At 40.0% G+C, this 16456-nt stretch overlaps 2 protein-coding genes across 2 annotated transcripts; both read left to right on the forward strand.

Moving 5' to 3' along the window:
• LOC140541226 (interleukin-17 receptor A) lies at window positions 1-3299 on the forward strand. Its single transcript, XM_072663785.1, has 8 exons — window positions 1-449; window positions 565-685; window positions 776-823; window positions 923-1077; window positions 1228-1302; window positions 1408-1477; window positions 1605-1709; window positions 2212-3299. Exons 1-8 carry the CDS (start codon window positions 279-281, stop codon window positions 3003-3005), a joined length of 1539 nt encoding a protein of 512 aa, XP_072519886.1. The 5' UTR covers window positions 1-278; the 3' UTR covers window positions 3006-3299.
• A 2398-nt stretch (window positions 3300-5697) lies between these two features.
• LOC140541279 (uncharacterized) lies at window positions 5698-15868 on the forward strand. The gene is made up of 18 exons (XM_072663855.1): window positions 5698-5767; window positions 6383-6497; window positions 6852-7026; window positions 7120-7231; window positions 8062-8168; window positions 8307-8433; window positions 8662-8782; window positions 9975-10060; window positions 10366-10508; window positions 10701-10760; window positions 10850-10913; window positions 11009-11103; window positions 11493-11621; window positions 12408-12522; window positions 12640-12777; window positions 14370-14536; window positions 15044-15126; window positions 15545-15868. The coding sequence occupies exons 1-18, from the start codon at window positions 5698-5700 to the stop codon at window positions 15741-15743; spliced, it is 2106 nt and encodes a 701-aa protein (XP_072519956.1). The 3' UTR covers window positions 15744-15868.
• Window positions 15869-16456: the final 588 nt, after the last annotated feature.

The raw sequence follows: 16456 nt of genomic DNA on the forward strand, positions 1-16456 counted from the left end.
ATAAATGTATTAAAATACATAGATATACAGTAAAACCTCTAAAATTGTTACAAATACAGTGATACACATTTTTGGTCATCATGCCTAGCCCTAGCAGAAACTTTGGAAAATCTGTGTAATTCCCTCTTTAAATAAATAAATAAACAAGGTTCCTAAAGAACCTTTCATTGGCTGATACCAATTCCAATTGAAAATCACTGTGTACATGTGGTGTTTGCATAAATCCAGGGGAAAGTGTGAACGTCTAAGGGGTTAATGAAGCTAACTCAGAGAACAGCATGGTGTCCCTTGGCTGCTGTCCTTTCTCTTTGCTCTGTATTGTAGGAAGCATTGCCACACTGCAGGGGACCGAGGTGCAAGTGCTCGAAATTGCCACCAACCACAGCCTGTGTGTTCGCTTCATCCTCAATGAGACACTACCACGGGTTGCACAGCAGGAGGGGACGCCAGTAAGAGCATCTATACAGCGTTGTCATACATTATCAGTTAGTGAATAACCTAATGGCTTTTTTCTAGGCTCCACAAAGTTCATTACTTCTGCTAAACTTCTAATTCACTTTTTAGTGGTCTTTTACTTTAGACCGCATCATGGTCCATCCTGGGTTGAAATATCAAGTTTCTGTATCTAATTTACCAAAGCCAGAAGTGGGGAGACGTGCAAATGAGAGTCAGATCCCAGTTCCAGGTGAGCTCCAGTCTGTGATGGCCATGCTGACCAACACGCTACTTATTTCTATCCTGCAATCGCTGATCTTTATCATTCATTTTTGTTTAGGGTGTAAACATCCTACAATGGAAAAGCTGAAAGTATGCTTGGAGAATGGTGAGCCATTCATTTAGCTCTGGAAAGTCAATGCCCAGTTTAGCATTGTTTTTTACAAGTCACACTTCTTTCTTCCATGCAAATGTGGGGAAATATCAGGCAGCCTCTGGGATCCCAACCTCACCTGGTCGGTTTCAGGCAGTAATGATAATGGACGAGTGATTTTGCTGACCTTTAATACAGGACAGTTCTCGGAGCTGTACAGAGTGGGCCTTCACCGTCCTAACTTTCACACTGACCGCACAGTTTCAAAGGTACTGTCCTTGCTTTATGATTGTTTGATTGATGGTTTAATTGATACTTCTCTTGTATAATTCTCAATCGTAAAACCGTCCTCATGGATCTGTCATGCTAAACGGAGAATGCCTACAGTATATATGATGTAAAATTCTATTATCTTAAAGGACAATCGTACTTCAATCAATGTGACACTCTTTCTGGATGCTTTGCAGTTAAAACACTGCAAATATGTCTTTGTGGTGAGTGTGACACACCCATTCACTTCTGCACAAAATGCTGAACCATGGCTCTTACTGTTTCCTGCAAGGGAGTAAAGTTAGGGTCTTTCTATATGCTTCCTACAGATCAAACCGTTCTTTGTCCGGTGCCTGAATAACTGTTTAGAATACCAGCAAAAGGTTCAGATCTGCTCCTGTAAGTGTTTCTACACATTGTTCTAGCAGAGAATCCCATAAACTTGCACATTTTTTATTAGTGAAAACATTTACATGTGATAATATGTATTTTATTTTATTTATATGTTTATTATTTATTATTTCAGCCCCTACAAACAACAGACAGCACATGTTTTGGACTGTTTGTGGTGCAATGGGACTGATATTTTGTGTATACAAGGCTGCTATGCTGCACAGCAACTCAAATAAGGGTCAGTATTACAAAAACACCCTTGTGAACACCCTTTCTAATAAATGTATTCAGCTACTTTAAGTTGCTCATTGCTGACATAGATGTGCAAATGCACACACACAGCTTGTCTAGTCCTTGTATAGAATAGATAAACATGAACCTATTGGAACCATGCCTAATGCCAGGCATGGACTAGATGGGTATAAAACTCTCCAGCATTGAGCTGTGGGGGAGTGGAACTGTGTTCTCTGGAATGGTGGTACTCCATCCAATACTTTTGGGATGAGTTGAGGATGAGGTGGGTGGTGATCATCCAGCCTCCTGACCTAACTGATGCTCCTGTGGCGGAATGCAATCAAATTCTCACAACAAAAAACCCTTCCCTGGACAGTTGAGACAGTTACTCCAAGAAAAGCAGAATAAACTCTTTTTTATACCCTTGATTTCAGAAGAAATAATGAATGAGCAGGTGTCCTAATACTTTTGTCCATAGCTTGTCTCACATGTTCCACCTTTTACAGATTCATATTTGTCTTCTCATGACGCCACTGACAAGAAGGAAGAGGAAAGCGATCCGGTGCAAAGGCCCAGTAAAGTTCTTATCATCTACTCCCTGGACCATCCCTTGTACAAAGAGATCATCCTTAAGCTCTGTGCCTTTCTAAGGGCCAAGTGTGGCACCGACGTCATGCTGGACCTGCTGGACTTCACCCAGCTGAGTACTGTAGGCAGCATCCAGTGGCTGGAGATGCAGAGGGAGAGGCTGGCTGGGTCTTCAGATAAAGTACTGATATTATGTTCTCCAGGGGTGTACGCCAAGTGGAGGGGTATGTGTGGAAAAAACAGGGTGATGACAAGGGAGGACATCAGATCACCTATGGGAGACCTGCTCACTCCGGCCCTCAGCCTCATCATACCGGACTTTGTGCATTCTTCGTCTTACCAAAAGTACATAGTGGCTTACTTTGATGATGTGTGCAGTGAGAAGGACATACCTGCTCCGTTTAACGTGGCAGTGAAGTACCAGCTCATGAAGCACTTTGAGGAGCTCTTCTTCAGGCTTGTGGACAAGGAGAAGCACGAGCCTGGACGGATGAAACAGATCGAAGGTATTGCGGGAGATGACTACTTCAGCTCCTTGCCAGGAGAAGCCTTGAAAAATGCAATTGAGGCCTTCCAGGCATACCAGCTAGCAAACCCCTGCTGGTTTGAAATGGAGCTTGTAGATGCAGATGAAGAAGCTGAGGGAAGTGGCCATCAACAGGGTGGAGGTGCAGAAATCGCCGGTGACTGTGTTCTTCAAAACCAGCTATGAGTCATGGATATTGTAGATCCTGTACTCATCAACAAGCTCAAAGGTCAAATTTATGAGGCAGAGACTGTAACAATGAATACTGAATATACTGTCTCAGACTTCTCTTTAAATGAGAATTATCCTACAGTCCCCTTTAGCTCATAGTGAGTTGGCAGATCAGTCACACACATGGCAAGTGAAGGGGAATTTAGGTAAGCTTGCAATAGAAGCCTTTGCCTCTCTGTGACCAGAGCTGCTCAAAATGCATTCAAAAATAATAAAGCAAATATAGATCTTAGGGTGTTGTCTGGCAAACTGGCACATGCGCAGAGATGGGTCAGTGATCATGTGGGGCATTTTTGCGGATCACTGATCCACTGATCCACTGATAGCCAAGCTATTTAAAGGAAGAATGGTATGCCTTCTGTAGTGAACTTGTGCCTTGATGATAATTGGGCTCTACAGCAAGACAATGATCCCAAGTACAAGCTTTGTTAAGGAACCAGCCATTGTATTTCCTGTGGTGGCTCGAATTTAAATTCCACAAAAGATTTTAGTGGGATTTAAGGAAATCAGTTGCAGCACAGAGGCTTATTAGCACTTTCTGAAATCGCTTATTTGAGATTATCAAGGCAAAGGATGCTCCACCAAGTACTGACATTGGGGTTGAATAATAGTGCACATGGACATTTGTCAAGAGAAGTAGAGTTTTTAATTTAAACTCAAATTTATGTCCACTGATGTTATCAATGATGCTTATTCGCATCAATAAATAATCTTTCCTTGTTTACTGAGACTTATTGTTGTATATATTCATTCAAAACTATACACAATACATCTGACTGCAACTGTAGATAGATAGATATATAGATACATAGTGACATCCATACAGTTAGCATAAATCACAGGTAATTAGAAAGTACTGTAATAGTGTAAAGCAATGATAATCAATATCCCGTTGACCTTATTGATCACCAGTCGAGCAGCATGACGAAACCCATACTAGAAGTAATGGTGGAGGAAACATCCAACAGGGGGAAAAACATCCCTGGAAAATCTGAGAACTGTGGCAGGAGAGTATGAGACTAACAGTACTTTAGGAATAATCTCCACTTTTAATCCTGTGAAATTAGACAAATTCTACTTATTTAAATATTTAAACTATTTAAACAGTGTTAATCCTTATAGACGCTGGCCTTTCTTAATTTTTAAAAACACATCTTTAAAAATAAAAAAATTTTTAGAATTGTATTATTAGAAAATATTATTATATCACTAAAAATTAATATTAGAAAAAAAGGGACATTCTTGAAGCTTTTTTAAAGAATTTCCTTAAAACACCTTCAAAATCACGTTGATGTGCCACTGATCGTACAAGGGGAGAACGGCGTCTCTGTCATTGCCACGCTGCTACTGCACTGTGCTGCTTAATGGAGCTGCTCCACATCTCTCTCCAGAAGTCATATTTGTGAAAAATCCTGTAATATTACTCTTTTTTCAGTTTCTTTTTGATGTCGGTTCCCTTTCTCTCAGCTTGTCAACAAATGCACGTTCACAGCTGCCCATGAGGGGGCGCTCAAAGCGTGATTTGTATTTAAGGCAGTGGAGAAAAAGTGAATTACACTCCACAGCTGCAGGGGGAGCCCAGGAGCACGAAAGACCAGGTCATGCATTATTTTACCTTAAGTATGAAGCTACGGAACAACAACAACAACATACATCTGAGAAGAGAGTTTGAAAGAGTTTCTTTCTTAAGCACTTTAGTGCACCACGCTGATTCGAGTTAGCTACTTCTCTGGACAGCGGTGCTGCGAATACTAACAGAGAGTTTGCTTACTGCCCCCTACTGTTAGGATCAGGAGCAGCACCTTTCCCATCAGTTTCTATGACAGCGTGTGGTCAACCATGCGGTGGCTGTCTCCACGTGTTGTCCGAGCATGGGAGGTGACAGTAAATAAATAAATAAATAAATAAATAAACAATAAATATGTATTAGTGTATATTATGTATAAAACAGTAGTTGATTATTTTGCTTGGATGTTTTCCAACAACCCCCCCCCCCTGCTGACCAGAGATATGGGCACCAAACGATGCGCTCTTTGGTCTACACAAACAGACTCTCTCGGGTCGAAGTTCAGTTCCTCCACTGGCAGTGGGAGTAGCACATTGCCACAGCAAATCTCTGCTGTCCTGTGCAAACTTTCTGTCTACACCTGTGTCTTTGGAAGCCTGGGAACTTTTGCAGGCTGCTTTGTAAATCAGCAAGAGCTCGACTTGAGTCGCAGTGAGTAACAAAAGCACATGCATGTAATAAAACGTGACCGGTGTTTTGATTTGGGGTCAGGGGCTTGACTGTGCAGTACTGTACAAGTGCATGAAAGGTGCTAGCAGAAGTGCTCTGGGTTCTTAGGGTTAGTTTAGATAGAAGAAGACCCAGGTGCATTAAGGTGCATTAAGATTAGTTCTTAGACTGAGTTGGGAATAAAGCACTGATCTGTCATTCCTCTGATTAGAAGACCACAGTTCGCTGTCTTTCCAACTTCACACACTGCCTGCTTGTCTTGAACAACTGGAGCATGAGAGGTCATCTGAATGGTTTCATTGAAAGTTTGCCAGATTGTGCCAGTTTACATGAAGGATGGAAGTGTGTGTGTGTGTGTGTGTGTGCTGACTGGTGTTGTTTTTCCATCACTGAGATTCCATTGCAGTGAAAATGCTGTGGAAGCTGTCCTCCAGTTTGAGGCGACATTTTTCAACGTCTTCCTGCAGATCTTGCAAATATGGTAAACTTGTCACTTCACTTACAAAGAATGATTACTGTTACCATCAAATATTCCAATAAATGTGTCCAAATAGAAGTAGTACAGCATGAAAAGCCTCTTCTGCTGACTTATTCTGACTAAAAACTGCAGAAAATGCAAAAAACAGTGTCAGCATTCAGAAATAGGGGGAAAAAATCTTAGTTTTCTATAGAAATGAATGTGCAAAAGGTTTATTCTAGTTTTATTTTGGAATATTTTGGACATTTGATACTGCCAACGGACAGATAAACATCTGTAAAAAAGTGAAGAGATAAAAAAAAAAGCGCTGAGATACAAGGTTTTAGCGTGGCTCTGACCACATGCGTCTATGCATGTTGCTGCTGTGAAATGAAAAATGTGTGCCTCCATTTTTTTCAAATGTTTCTCCATGGTTTGAACCATGTAGCTGCTCCCTACACTGTGTAAATGATTCTGGATGAATGAACCAATAGAAATGCTCTGAATTATTCTAAATAGATTCAAGGTGAAGAACATTTTTACAGCCTTCTGCTGTAAAGTCACTTTTCATTGAGCAGTGACAACATGCAGCTGTGAACCAGATGAACCCTCACTGTATGGATGTGCTGTCTTCCACAGATAGGCTGTTTAAAGTCCACCCCAGTGTGCAGAAGGCTCTGGCTGAACACCGGCCTGTGGTGGCTCTGGAGAGCACAATCATCACACATGGGATGCCTTACCCTCACAACCTGAGGTAGAAAAAGACCAGCACAACAGATAGACACTGTATGGACAAAAATATTGAGACACCTGCTCATTATTTTTTCTTCTGAAAAATCACATTTTCAGAACACAGTACCAGTAAACCATGTCTGGAGTACTCTACTCCAAACGTAGATCAACAAAGACATGGTTTACTCTAATAGACTTTGATTACATGTTAGCTATGTTAGCAAAGAATCAAATGTTGGACACTAAACATATTGGCTGATTAATATAATTCTTATTATTACAATTATTATTACTGCAACATTTGACATGAGTGGAAATCTGTGTAAATGTAATGTCTTACCTGAACTGCTCTGTTGGATAAATGGTTTGTTTTTAGCACAGCCAAGGAGGTGGAGGCCATCGTGAGGGCAGAAGGGGCGACCCCAGCCACCGTGGGGGTTCTGGATGGCACCATTCATGTTGGTTTATCTCCAGAGGAACTGGACTTCATGGCCCGCTGTAAAACAGCCCTGAAGGTGTCCAGGAGGGACTTGCCTTATGTTATCAGCAAGGTAAAAGGAAAATGAATGAATTCAGCTTTTTATGTAGAGTTTATGTATGAAGTTTGGATGTGAATGTTGGTTCATACATGATTGAATTAGTAGGGTTTGTCCGGAGGCACCACTGTGTCAGGCACGATGATCGCAGCCCACAGAGCAAGGATTTCTGTTTTTGTGACCGGCGGGATTGGTGGAGTGCACAGAGATGGAGAGAACTGTAAGTCACATTGAATATTGTTATTATTTTTGAATATTGTTATTATATTATGAATATTGTTATATTGTTAATATAGTATATTACATAGTATATAATATATGGACAGTAATAGTATAGTGTGTATATGTATATATGTATAATAAATATATAAAATGTGTATATATAAGAAATATAGTATAGTATAGTATAGTATATAATATATATGGACGGTATCATTTAAGCATGTCCTCTCTGTGGGAACAGAAACTCTGACATAAGTTTTTATAAGAAGAAAAAACTAATCTTGACAAGTTTTCTATTTATTTTAGACTATTCCGTTGCTATTGCTCTGTTTTTTTGTAGAACATTCACACAATGTAAAGAACAGCTGGTGTTTTCAAGCGAGTGGAGATGGCACAGTATCTCTTATTTCCTTTTCAGTACCACTACTGATACTGACACCTTTCAGTCTGTCAGTACAGTACTGTCAGTCTGATAAGTCTTCATTATATCGACTGTGCTTTAATATGTTTAACTGAAGCACCTCACCTCAAGATAAGCATGTCAACATGACCTATCATGCACAATCTACTCAAACACTTGACTACCCCACAGGAGGAAACACACAGCAGTGTGCTGTGTAAGTATAGATTTGTTAGAGGATTAGACTGAATTCATCATTTGTCCGTTCTGATCATACTGCTGTAGCAGCTCTACAAATTAATTAGAAAATACAAAATAATAAAATGCAGTTCATAGAGACTATTAACCAGTAATTTACACATGATATAAGCTTTGTAAGCTCAGGTTACAATAAAAATATTTAAGTGATAAGTGAATATTTCTCGCAGCTCTAGATGTTAGCGCGGATCTGACTGAACTCGGACGCACTCCCATTGCTGTGGTATCCGCTGGGGTGAAGTCCATCCTGGACATTGGCCGGACCCTGGAGTTCTTGGTCTGTAAACTAGTAGAATTACAGCTATTATGATGCAGGATTAAAATCATTGTTATGATCAGTCTAAAGGAAGTGGTTGCAGCCTGCCAGTAGATCTCTGCAGTGACCTTTGAAAAACCTTTGATGTTTTATTGTTAGGAAACTCAGGGGGTGTGTGTAGCCACGTATGGGAAGTCAAAAAGTTTCCCAGCCTTCTTCTCTCCTAAAAGTGGTTTTACATCACCTTACAGTGTCCTCAATGCAGAAGAAGCAGCTGACCTTATTGGTAGGTTTGAATGAATAAGCCTCTTTAAATAATGTCTAACATTGCTACTGTATTTAAAGTGCATTTTTGTTTTATTAAATTAATCAATTTAGTGTTTTTATTAATAAATTATATTAATGAATTAAATATAATTAAATGACTTGAACAAATGAAACCATCTTACCTGTGTTAGACTTAAGTATCTAAGGATGCTTTGTGTTGTTTTTTTTTTTTGTCCTCTGTCTGCAGCAAGCACATTGTCTCTAGGCCTGCAGAGTGGTGTCCTGCTGGCTGTGCCCATTCCAGAAGAGCATGCTGCTGCTGGACAGCAGATAGAAGGCGCTGTTCAGGCTGCAGTGGCAGAGGCCAGGTAGTGATGGCTGAATACTGAATACACCGTCACAGATGCGTTCAGTACTTAATTCCAGTACAAAACAAACACATTTAGAGTAAGTTAAGATAGTCCTTTATTAGTCCCGCAGTGGGGAAATTCCCAATTCCCAGAGTACAAGTGCACATGGATGGGGTGGGGGTGTTTGTAAAAGTGTTTACACACTGCTCCTCACTATTACTGGTTGCCAGTTGCCTTTTATATAATTCTTCTGTAAATATGTTTAATTAAAAATCACCAAAATTCTTGATACATATTTCACCTGCTTCAGTAAACATCATGCCATGAAATGCATGCACAAGCCCAGTACAACACTGATGCTGAGCCTATAACATGTCGACTGCTGAGGAAACTGTTCAGTTTGATCTTAGCTCGAGAGAGCTCAGTAACACTAACTGATAACTGATCAGCTCAGTGATTTATCAGTCTACTCAGGCTTTAGTAGAGCTCAGTAACACTGAGATTAATAACTGATCAGCACAGTGATTTATCAGTCTACTCAGGCTTTAGCTGAGTTCAGTAACACTGAGATTAATAACTGATCAGCACAGTGATTTATCAGTCTACTCAGGCTTTAGCTGAGTTCAGTAACACTGAGATAAATAACTGGTCTGTACAGTGATTTATCAGTCTACTCAGGCTTTAGTAGAGCTCAGTAACACTGAGATAAATAACTGGTCTGTACAGTGATTTATCAGTCTACTCAGGCTTTAGTAGAGCTCAGTAACACTGAGATAAATAACTGATCAGCACAGTGATTTATCAGTCTACTCAGGCTTTAGCTGAGTTCAGTAACACTGAGATAAATAACTGATCTGTACAGTGATGTATCAGTCTACTCAGACTTTACCAGCAGCTTCAGCCTTAGTAAAGGAGTCATTTGTTGAATTCCTCTCTAGAGTATACTTAGGGAGTGTGTTTCTCTGTTTTACTCTGATTTTGGCATAATTAAGAAACAAGCATTAATGTTTGTGTGTAAATACTGCCTTTTCAAAATGTAACACTGACTGAGTACAGGCACTTAATTATTGGACTGAACTTCCTTAAGTGGGCTTGTAAGGCCAGGCCTAAATACGGCCTAAGACATTGCATGTAAAAAGTTGACAAAAGTTTAAAACTGACATTACACAGAGCACACCTCAGTTAAAAATCATGTTCTGTATATCCACAGGCTGAAAGGAATCATTGGAAGAGAAGTGACCCCCTTTATCCTGCAGAGAGTCAGCGAGCTCACTGAGGGCCAGTCTCTAAAAGCCAGTATCCGTCCAAGATGCTCCTGATCTATCACATACTATATTGATAATTATTTACCTCCATATACTGTATAAAAGTGACAAAAGAACTATATGGTGTGATACCACCTTTTACTGTATCTATACAACCAAGTCAGATATACAATAAACTGAGCACTTTGTAGTGGTATAAAAGGACAGAAGGTTCACAGCATGAAAGAAAGTGCTGAAAAATCTGCAACATGGAGAGCAGAAGGAGGCCCTACTTTGTATTAGTATTGTCTTCCTAATGAAGTACTTGACTTCTTCCTTAACTCATCCCTCTTTTAGACATCGCTCTCATTCACAATAACGCTAAGGTGGGCAGTCAGATAGCTTGTGCCCTTTCTAAGAGAATAAAGAAATGTCAGAGTGGTCCACAAGGAAGCAGTAAGATCCTGGAAGAGAAGGACCAGCCCTCAAAACCCAAACCTGTAAGTAGGATCCAAAGCTTTCTCACATGTAATGAATCACATAATTTACATTTACGTTTAAATTCTAGTTTCCTAGCCTCGGATTAGCTCGCATTAATTAATCTGGGTGAAAGGTCCGGTCAAATGTGTGGGAAACAGACAGGATGCAAGCCTTTAGTGAGGCTAAAATCTGTTTAATTGGGTCTCCTGCAGATTGTCATAGGTGGTGTTAATGTTGACTTCATTGCTAAAGGAACAACAAAGACGTTACAGGTATGGTGAAAGATTTTTCTGTACAAATCCATTACGAGTGGTTGGGCCCTAAAAGAAATAAGTCCCTGAAAGAAAACGATTTGTATCAGTTTGGACAGACAAACCCAGGGAGTGTGTGCCAGTCATTTGGGGGAGTGGGTAGGAATATTGCAGGTAACTTGCTAGTCTCTTTTATTGTGGAGTTTTATAAATAATATTATTGTTTACAATAGATAGCCACATATAGAGCCTCTTTCTGTGCCCCTAAGACTGTCTGAGTAGGCTGGGGCACAAACCTCTCTTCATCTCAGCCATTGGGACGGATTCCCATAGTGATGCTGTGCTCAACTACTGTAAGCATATGGTAAGTACTGAATGATGACAGTGAATTGATTTCAGTAACTCTGGGGAGTTATATTTAATTTAATGGAATATATATATATATATATATATATATATATATATATATATATATATATGTGTATATATATATATATATACATATAAGAACTACACTTGAGACGTCAGAATGTGAGTATGTTTTTTCCTATGCCCTTCTTCTAGCCTTAATGACTATCTCACCTGGCTTTATCACATTAATGTGACAATATTCAGATTATGAAACCTTTCTACTGTAGTTTGGGCCAGATCAAAATCTATACGAATGGGTCCTTGATGTTTGTGTCAGTGTTAACTTGGATTATAACACTCACTAGCTGATAATTGAGTAACTTTAAATTCTGTGTTTATTAGGACACCAGTGCAGTTGTAAGACTGCAGGGTCAGAGGACTGCCACCTACTGTGCTGTAATCACTGAGAGTGGAGAGCTGAGCCTGGGATTGGGAGACATGGACATCCACCAGCAAATCAAAGAGCAATATGTGAGCTTCTCTCTGTCATTGAAGCACACACCACCAGCTTTCCTTCAAGTGCAACCTGGCTTCACAGTCATGGCTGAGACTGACCGTACAAAATGCTTTTAATAGCTGCTATTAGGAGTTAAATCTATGTGTTGGTCAATTGTCTGATTTAGACAACTTGGGCCTCCGAGTGGTTAACTGTCTAAGCATTTGCCATATCATCTGGAGGGTGGCAGTTGGATCCCTGGTGATGCCACAGCTATCTGCGGTGAGGGTCCCAGAGAGCATAATAGGTCTTTCTGTTTGTGGGTGGGTATCACTCAGCATGATTCTAGCCAGTGCAGGTCTGTTAATGGATGTAGTGCCACACCAATTGTGTTCAGCTGTCCAATAATGTTGCATTTGTGGCACTTCGAAAACCCAGTGGCTGGCTTCATGTGACTTGGAAGAAGCACAGACTAGCTTATACAAAAGCTGAACTATCAGCCAATATGTTTGGTGTCTAAATTTTGCTTCTTTAGGTTTGCACTGGAGTTATGAGGGTAGTGTAACCTTATTAGACCCTGGACATCAAGTGTCTATGGACCCTACCATCTGTGCCCCACCTCCTCACTCTAGAATTAGGGGGAATTAAGTTTACCTGAAAAATAAGTTTTAGATTTACCCAACAAGTAATGGACGCTTACAGCCGCCAGGTTAGCATTGTTCAAACGTGATGTCTAAGCCATCACATGCTTGCCTCAGACTGCATCTAGTTGTTATGTAATCTGTAATAGACTTTTTTATATGTCTTACAATGTTGTGTAGGTTTGCCAATATGAAGAACAGCTGTCCTCAGCTTCTCTCATTATTCTTGATGGTAACATTCCTGTGTCTACAATCGACTATGTCTGCAGCCTTGCCAAGAAACACTCAGTCCCAGGTACATCCACAGCTCTTAGAACAGGTACTGAGATGTTGAGATTGCTCACCTCTTCAACACACAGTTTTGCGTCATCTTTGGTGTGTGTGTGTGTGTTTGTGTTTGTTTACTTTTCAGTATGGTATGAGCCCACTGATGCTGATAAGGCCTGCAAGCCCTTCCTGTCAGACAGCTGGAAGGCTCTCTCCTACACATCACCCAACTTGGCAGAGCTTTGCACCATGAACCACACTCTTCACCTACCTACACCAGATGGTAATAATAAACAACAATGTGTTTATTAAATGCAGTAAAATGTAGCCAACTACAAGCATTGATTAGAAATAAAAATGAAAAATATAATATTATGCATCATAACTGGAGGCTGCTGATCCTCTTGTACAGCCATGCTAGATGTGTGTTCCAAGACAAAGTGCTTAGAGTATCAGGGCACACAAGGTGCATGCAGTTAACAAGCTCAAATGATCACAGCACTGCTTGTGCTGCTGTAATTCACCACACTGCTCTTGACTCACAGTCGGGAACATGCACAAAAGCGAGTGATGACTCATTTCCTGTATTAGCGGGTGTGGATGATCCCGTCTGCTTTTTTTATAAGATGATCTGAGACTGGCTACTGTGTTTGTGGTGCATTGTGTGAAAAGTGGATGCTGGCTGTACCCAAACTGTTCTTTGTAATATTAAAGAAATACTTCATAGGGGTGGGAGATATGGTAAAATATCATATTACAATATTTAAAGACAATTTCACGATACATGACGTGTCAGATTCATAAAAAAATCTGCTGTTCAAATACTCTTCCATGCCATGCAGAGTACAGTAATTTAATCTTAATGTAATTAAACAGTACTAATTACACTCTCTGTAATGAAATATGCAGTTGGTTAGTGTTCTATCTTGCTTGTATCACAATGATAAAATTTATGTTTTTGATCAAATATCATCATTTTGCCCACCCCTAATAGCTCATCAAACAATGTATCTAATATGATCATGGACCCCAGATGCAGTCAGTCAGCCCTGACATGTGTAGACAACACATATTCACCATTAGTGTTGGACACAGATAGATTTTGGGCTTCGCCTTTAACCCATCCGTGCAGTGAACACACACACATACACACTAGTGATCAAACACGAGCACAGAGGGTAAAGGGCCTTGCTTGAGGGCTAAACAGTGGCAGCTTGCCGAACCCGAGTATCGAACCCACAACCCTGCCATCAATAGCCCGGTGCTCTAAGCGCTGAGCCTCCACTGCTCCAAGTTTGTCTGAAATTGGAAAAGCTAGGCTAGTGTTGCTAACATACTGGACTTAGACTGTTACCAATGCTGGCCAAACACGACTGCCGACCACATTCAGATCGTCGAGCTGATGTGGTTTAGAACACAGTAACAAATAAACAAATATAAACTTTTATGTCTAACTGAAAGGGTGGGTAGCTATTTTGAATAACCGGAACTACTTTTACCGCAGCCCCTTTTTTTGATATCATTCCATGTACTGTGGTCCAGTTGTACAGTGGAATAGGGGGTTTTGTGTGGGCAATGTAGTTCCAGTTTTAATTCTGATGTTTTTATAAGATCTGCAAATGCTAATTTACTATACTGTTTTAAACTGTTTGAATAGCTTTTTGTAATATTTGGGAAGCAAATATCTGTGAAGCAAAAATTCAGTTTGTTTAGTATGTATATACCAAGACAGTGTAACAGTACGGCACACGGCCACCTATTCTCTATCGAATATGTCTTTGGCTTCCAACCATTTACCATGGGCAATACATTTAACATGCTTCAATGGGTACAAATAGAGTATACTTTTATTAAAACAATGCTTGACCTTTTCAGTGCTACCAAACTCTCCTAATGATGTGTTGAGCTGTGCAGCGGCTCTCTCTCGCCCCCTGCTGGAGCACCTGAATTGTGTGGTGGTGACACTGGGTGCATTGGGGGTGTTGGTGTGTGGCGCGCATGAAGCTGGAACAGTCAGTCTGCAACCACAGAAACACCACCGGGTATGAAAGATTGCTCATAGTATTTACCACTGATTCTTAACAGCCTGTGTTTATTAGCGTTCTCGATGGTGGGAAAATAAAGATAAGCTTAAGCTCATTACTGTATATGTATTTACATATATACTACACAGACCGTATTTGCATATATTACATTCTGCAAGCCTGTTCTCCATTGCTGGAAAATATTTACATATGATATTACTGGAGTACTCCGAACCATATTATTTTAATGTGTACAAGATTATTGTACTGTAGGTGTTTGTATATTGTTCCAGATGAGATAATGGCAGAAAAACAAACACTACATATGAGTACATTTCTTTTTGGCGTGTGGCTAAGTGTGGGCTAAGTCTGCACTGCTTTTAAAGAGAAGGTGCACGGTCTGGCTCATATCAAACCCAGGCAGTGTCATCCTGTGCTAGAATACACACTCTGCATGTTTCTGGATGAGCTGTTTGCTGTGAGTGACGGTACTGAGAGGAATGTGCTCTGGTTGTATCTGTGTAGAGAGGAAGGCTGTGTGCTGTGTACTATCCAGCACTGGCAGTTCGTTCTGAGGAAACGGTGAACGTGTCTGGAGCTGGAGACAGGTACGTCACCACAGACCTGCTGCTCTTTCAAACATCTGCTATCTCTCCCGTTTGACCTTGTACACTTGCCCCTCTCTTTTTTTTCCTCTCCCTCTTTCATGGTCTCCTAATTTTTCTTTTATTATTATATAAATATAAATATAAAATATATTATATTATACTTTTTTGTTTACTCTTTTGGTTTTACTCTTTTTTTTTTTCTTTCTTTCTTCTCTCATTCTCCTTCCACTTATTCTCTTTCATTCTTTTTGATTATTTATCATACTCACCTTATCTCGTTTTCTCTGTCATTCTCTGTTACTCTCGTATTCTTTCTTATTGTCATTGTCTCTTCATCCCAAGCTCTCATTCCCTGTCATCCTCTACCTCTTATACTTTCTTTTTCATAGTTTCTCATTATTTATCATCTCTCTCATAGTCTTGCAGGTGGGATGATGGCAGGGATCTTGCAGGGGAAGGACACGGACAGCTGTGTGCACATGGGCCTCCTCGCTGCACGCCTCTCTCTCTTCTCTCCTCACCCCATCACTCCATCGCTGACTTCAGACGCCATCCACCCTGAGAGGGCTCATTTTCAGCCTTGGCCGAAGCCTACCTGCATGTGGATGGAGTCGTGACAGACTGAACTCTTCCAATAATGTCTTACAATTCCATACAATTCCAATTCCATAAGAAATGTTTTTCGAAAATTTATTTCAAACAATTTTAGAGCATTTTGTATTTTTAATATTTCTAAGTAAATTATCCCAAATCCCATCGTAGAAGTACCTTTTCTACTGCAAATGTTCAATTCATTATGCTAACACCAATTTTAATCTCATTTTTGAATAACTAAAGAGCTGAGGGTACTCTTGAAAAATGATTCACACAGATTGAGTACATTTTCATTATAATCCCAGAGAATCATAGTAGAAAAATAATACTTACACAAACATAAATAGAGACATAAACAGTTCCCACAAGTTATTACCTTTTTTCATCAGTTTAACAACTTGTTCCCTCAGTTTAGCTATTTGTTCCCTTAGTTTAGCGGGGATAGATTTTATTAAACCGAAGGAACAGTTTATGAAATGAAGGAAATGCAAGTTCTTCTTATTTTTACCTTAATACTTTAGTTTTAAGGAGTTTCATGCATCCAAGTATTGTAATTTCCTTATTTTTTTTTACCCGTTTTTAATGTATTATTTGACGTTTTGCCAGTTTTATCTTGCAGATAAATAAAATAAAATACAAACACATCTGCTTGTAACGAGTGTCTGTTCAGATTCATTTCCCTGTTCAAGACTACATTTCCCAGGATGCACCAGCGCCCCTTTTGCGCAACCTCAGT

Source organism: Salminus brasiliensis, chromosome 19, assembly GCF_030463535.1.
Source record: "Salminus brasiliensis chromosome 19, fSalBra1.hap2, whole genome shotgun sequence".
Lineage (NCBI taxonomy): Eukaryota > Metazoa > Chordata > Actinopteri > Characiformes > Bryconidae > Salminus > Salminus brasiliensis.

Excerpts from the sequence above, each read along its gene's own strand:
- LOC140541226 (XM_072663785.1), top strand. The coding sequence starts at position 279 with ATGGTGTCCCTTGGCTGCTGTCCTTTCTCTTTGCTCTGTATTGTAGGA. Across the intron at positions 824-922 it reads GAAAGTATGCTTGGAGAATG|GCAGCCTCTGGGATCCCAAC; the intron begins GTGAGCCATTCA and ends GGGAAATATCAG. Across the intron at positions 1,303-1,407 it reads ACTGCAAATATGTCTTTGTG|ATCAAACCGTTCTTTGTCCG; the intron begins GTGAGTGTGACA and ends TGCTTCCTACAG.
- LOC140541279 (XM_072663855.1), top strand. The coding sequence starts at position 5,698 with ATGCTGTGGAAGCTGTCCTCCAGTTTGAGGCGACATTTTTCAACGTCT. Across the intron at positions 6,498-6,851 it reads CCTTACCCTCACAACCTGAG|CACAGCCAAGGAGGTGGAGG; the intron begins GTAGAAAAAGAC and ends GTTTGTTTTTAG. Across the intron at positions 10,914-11,008 it reads AGTGGGTAGGAATATTGCAG|ACTGTCTGAGTAGGCTGGGG; the intron begins GTAACTTGCTAG and ends TGTGCCCCTAAG.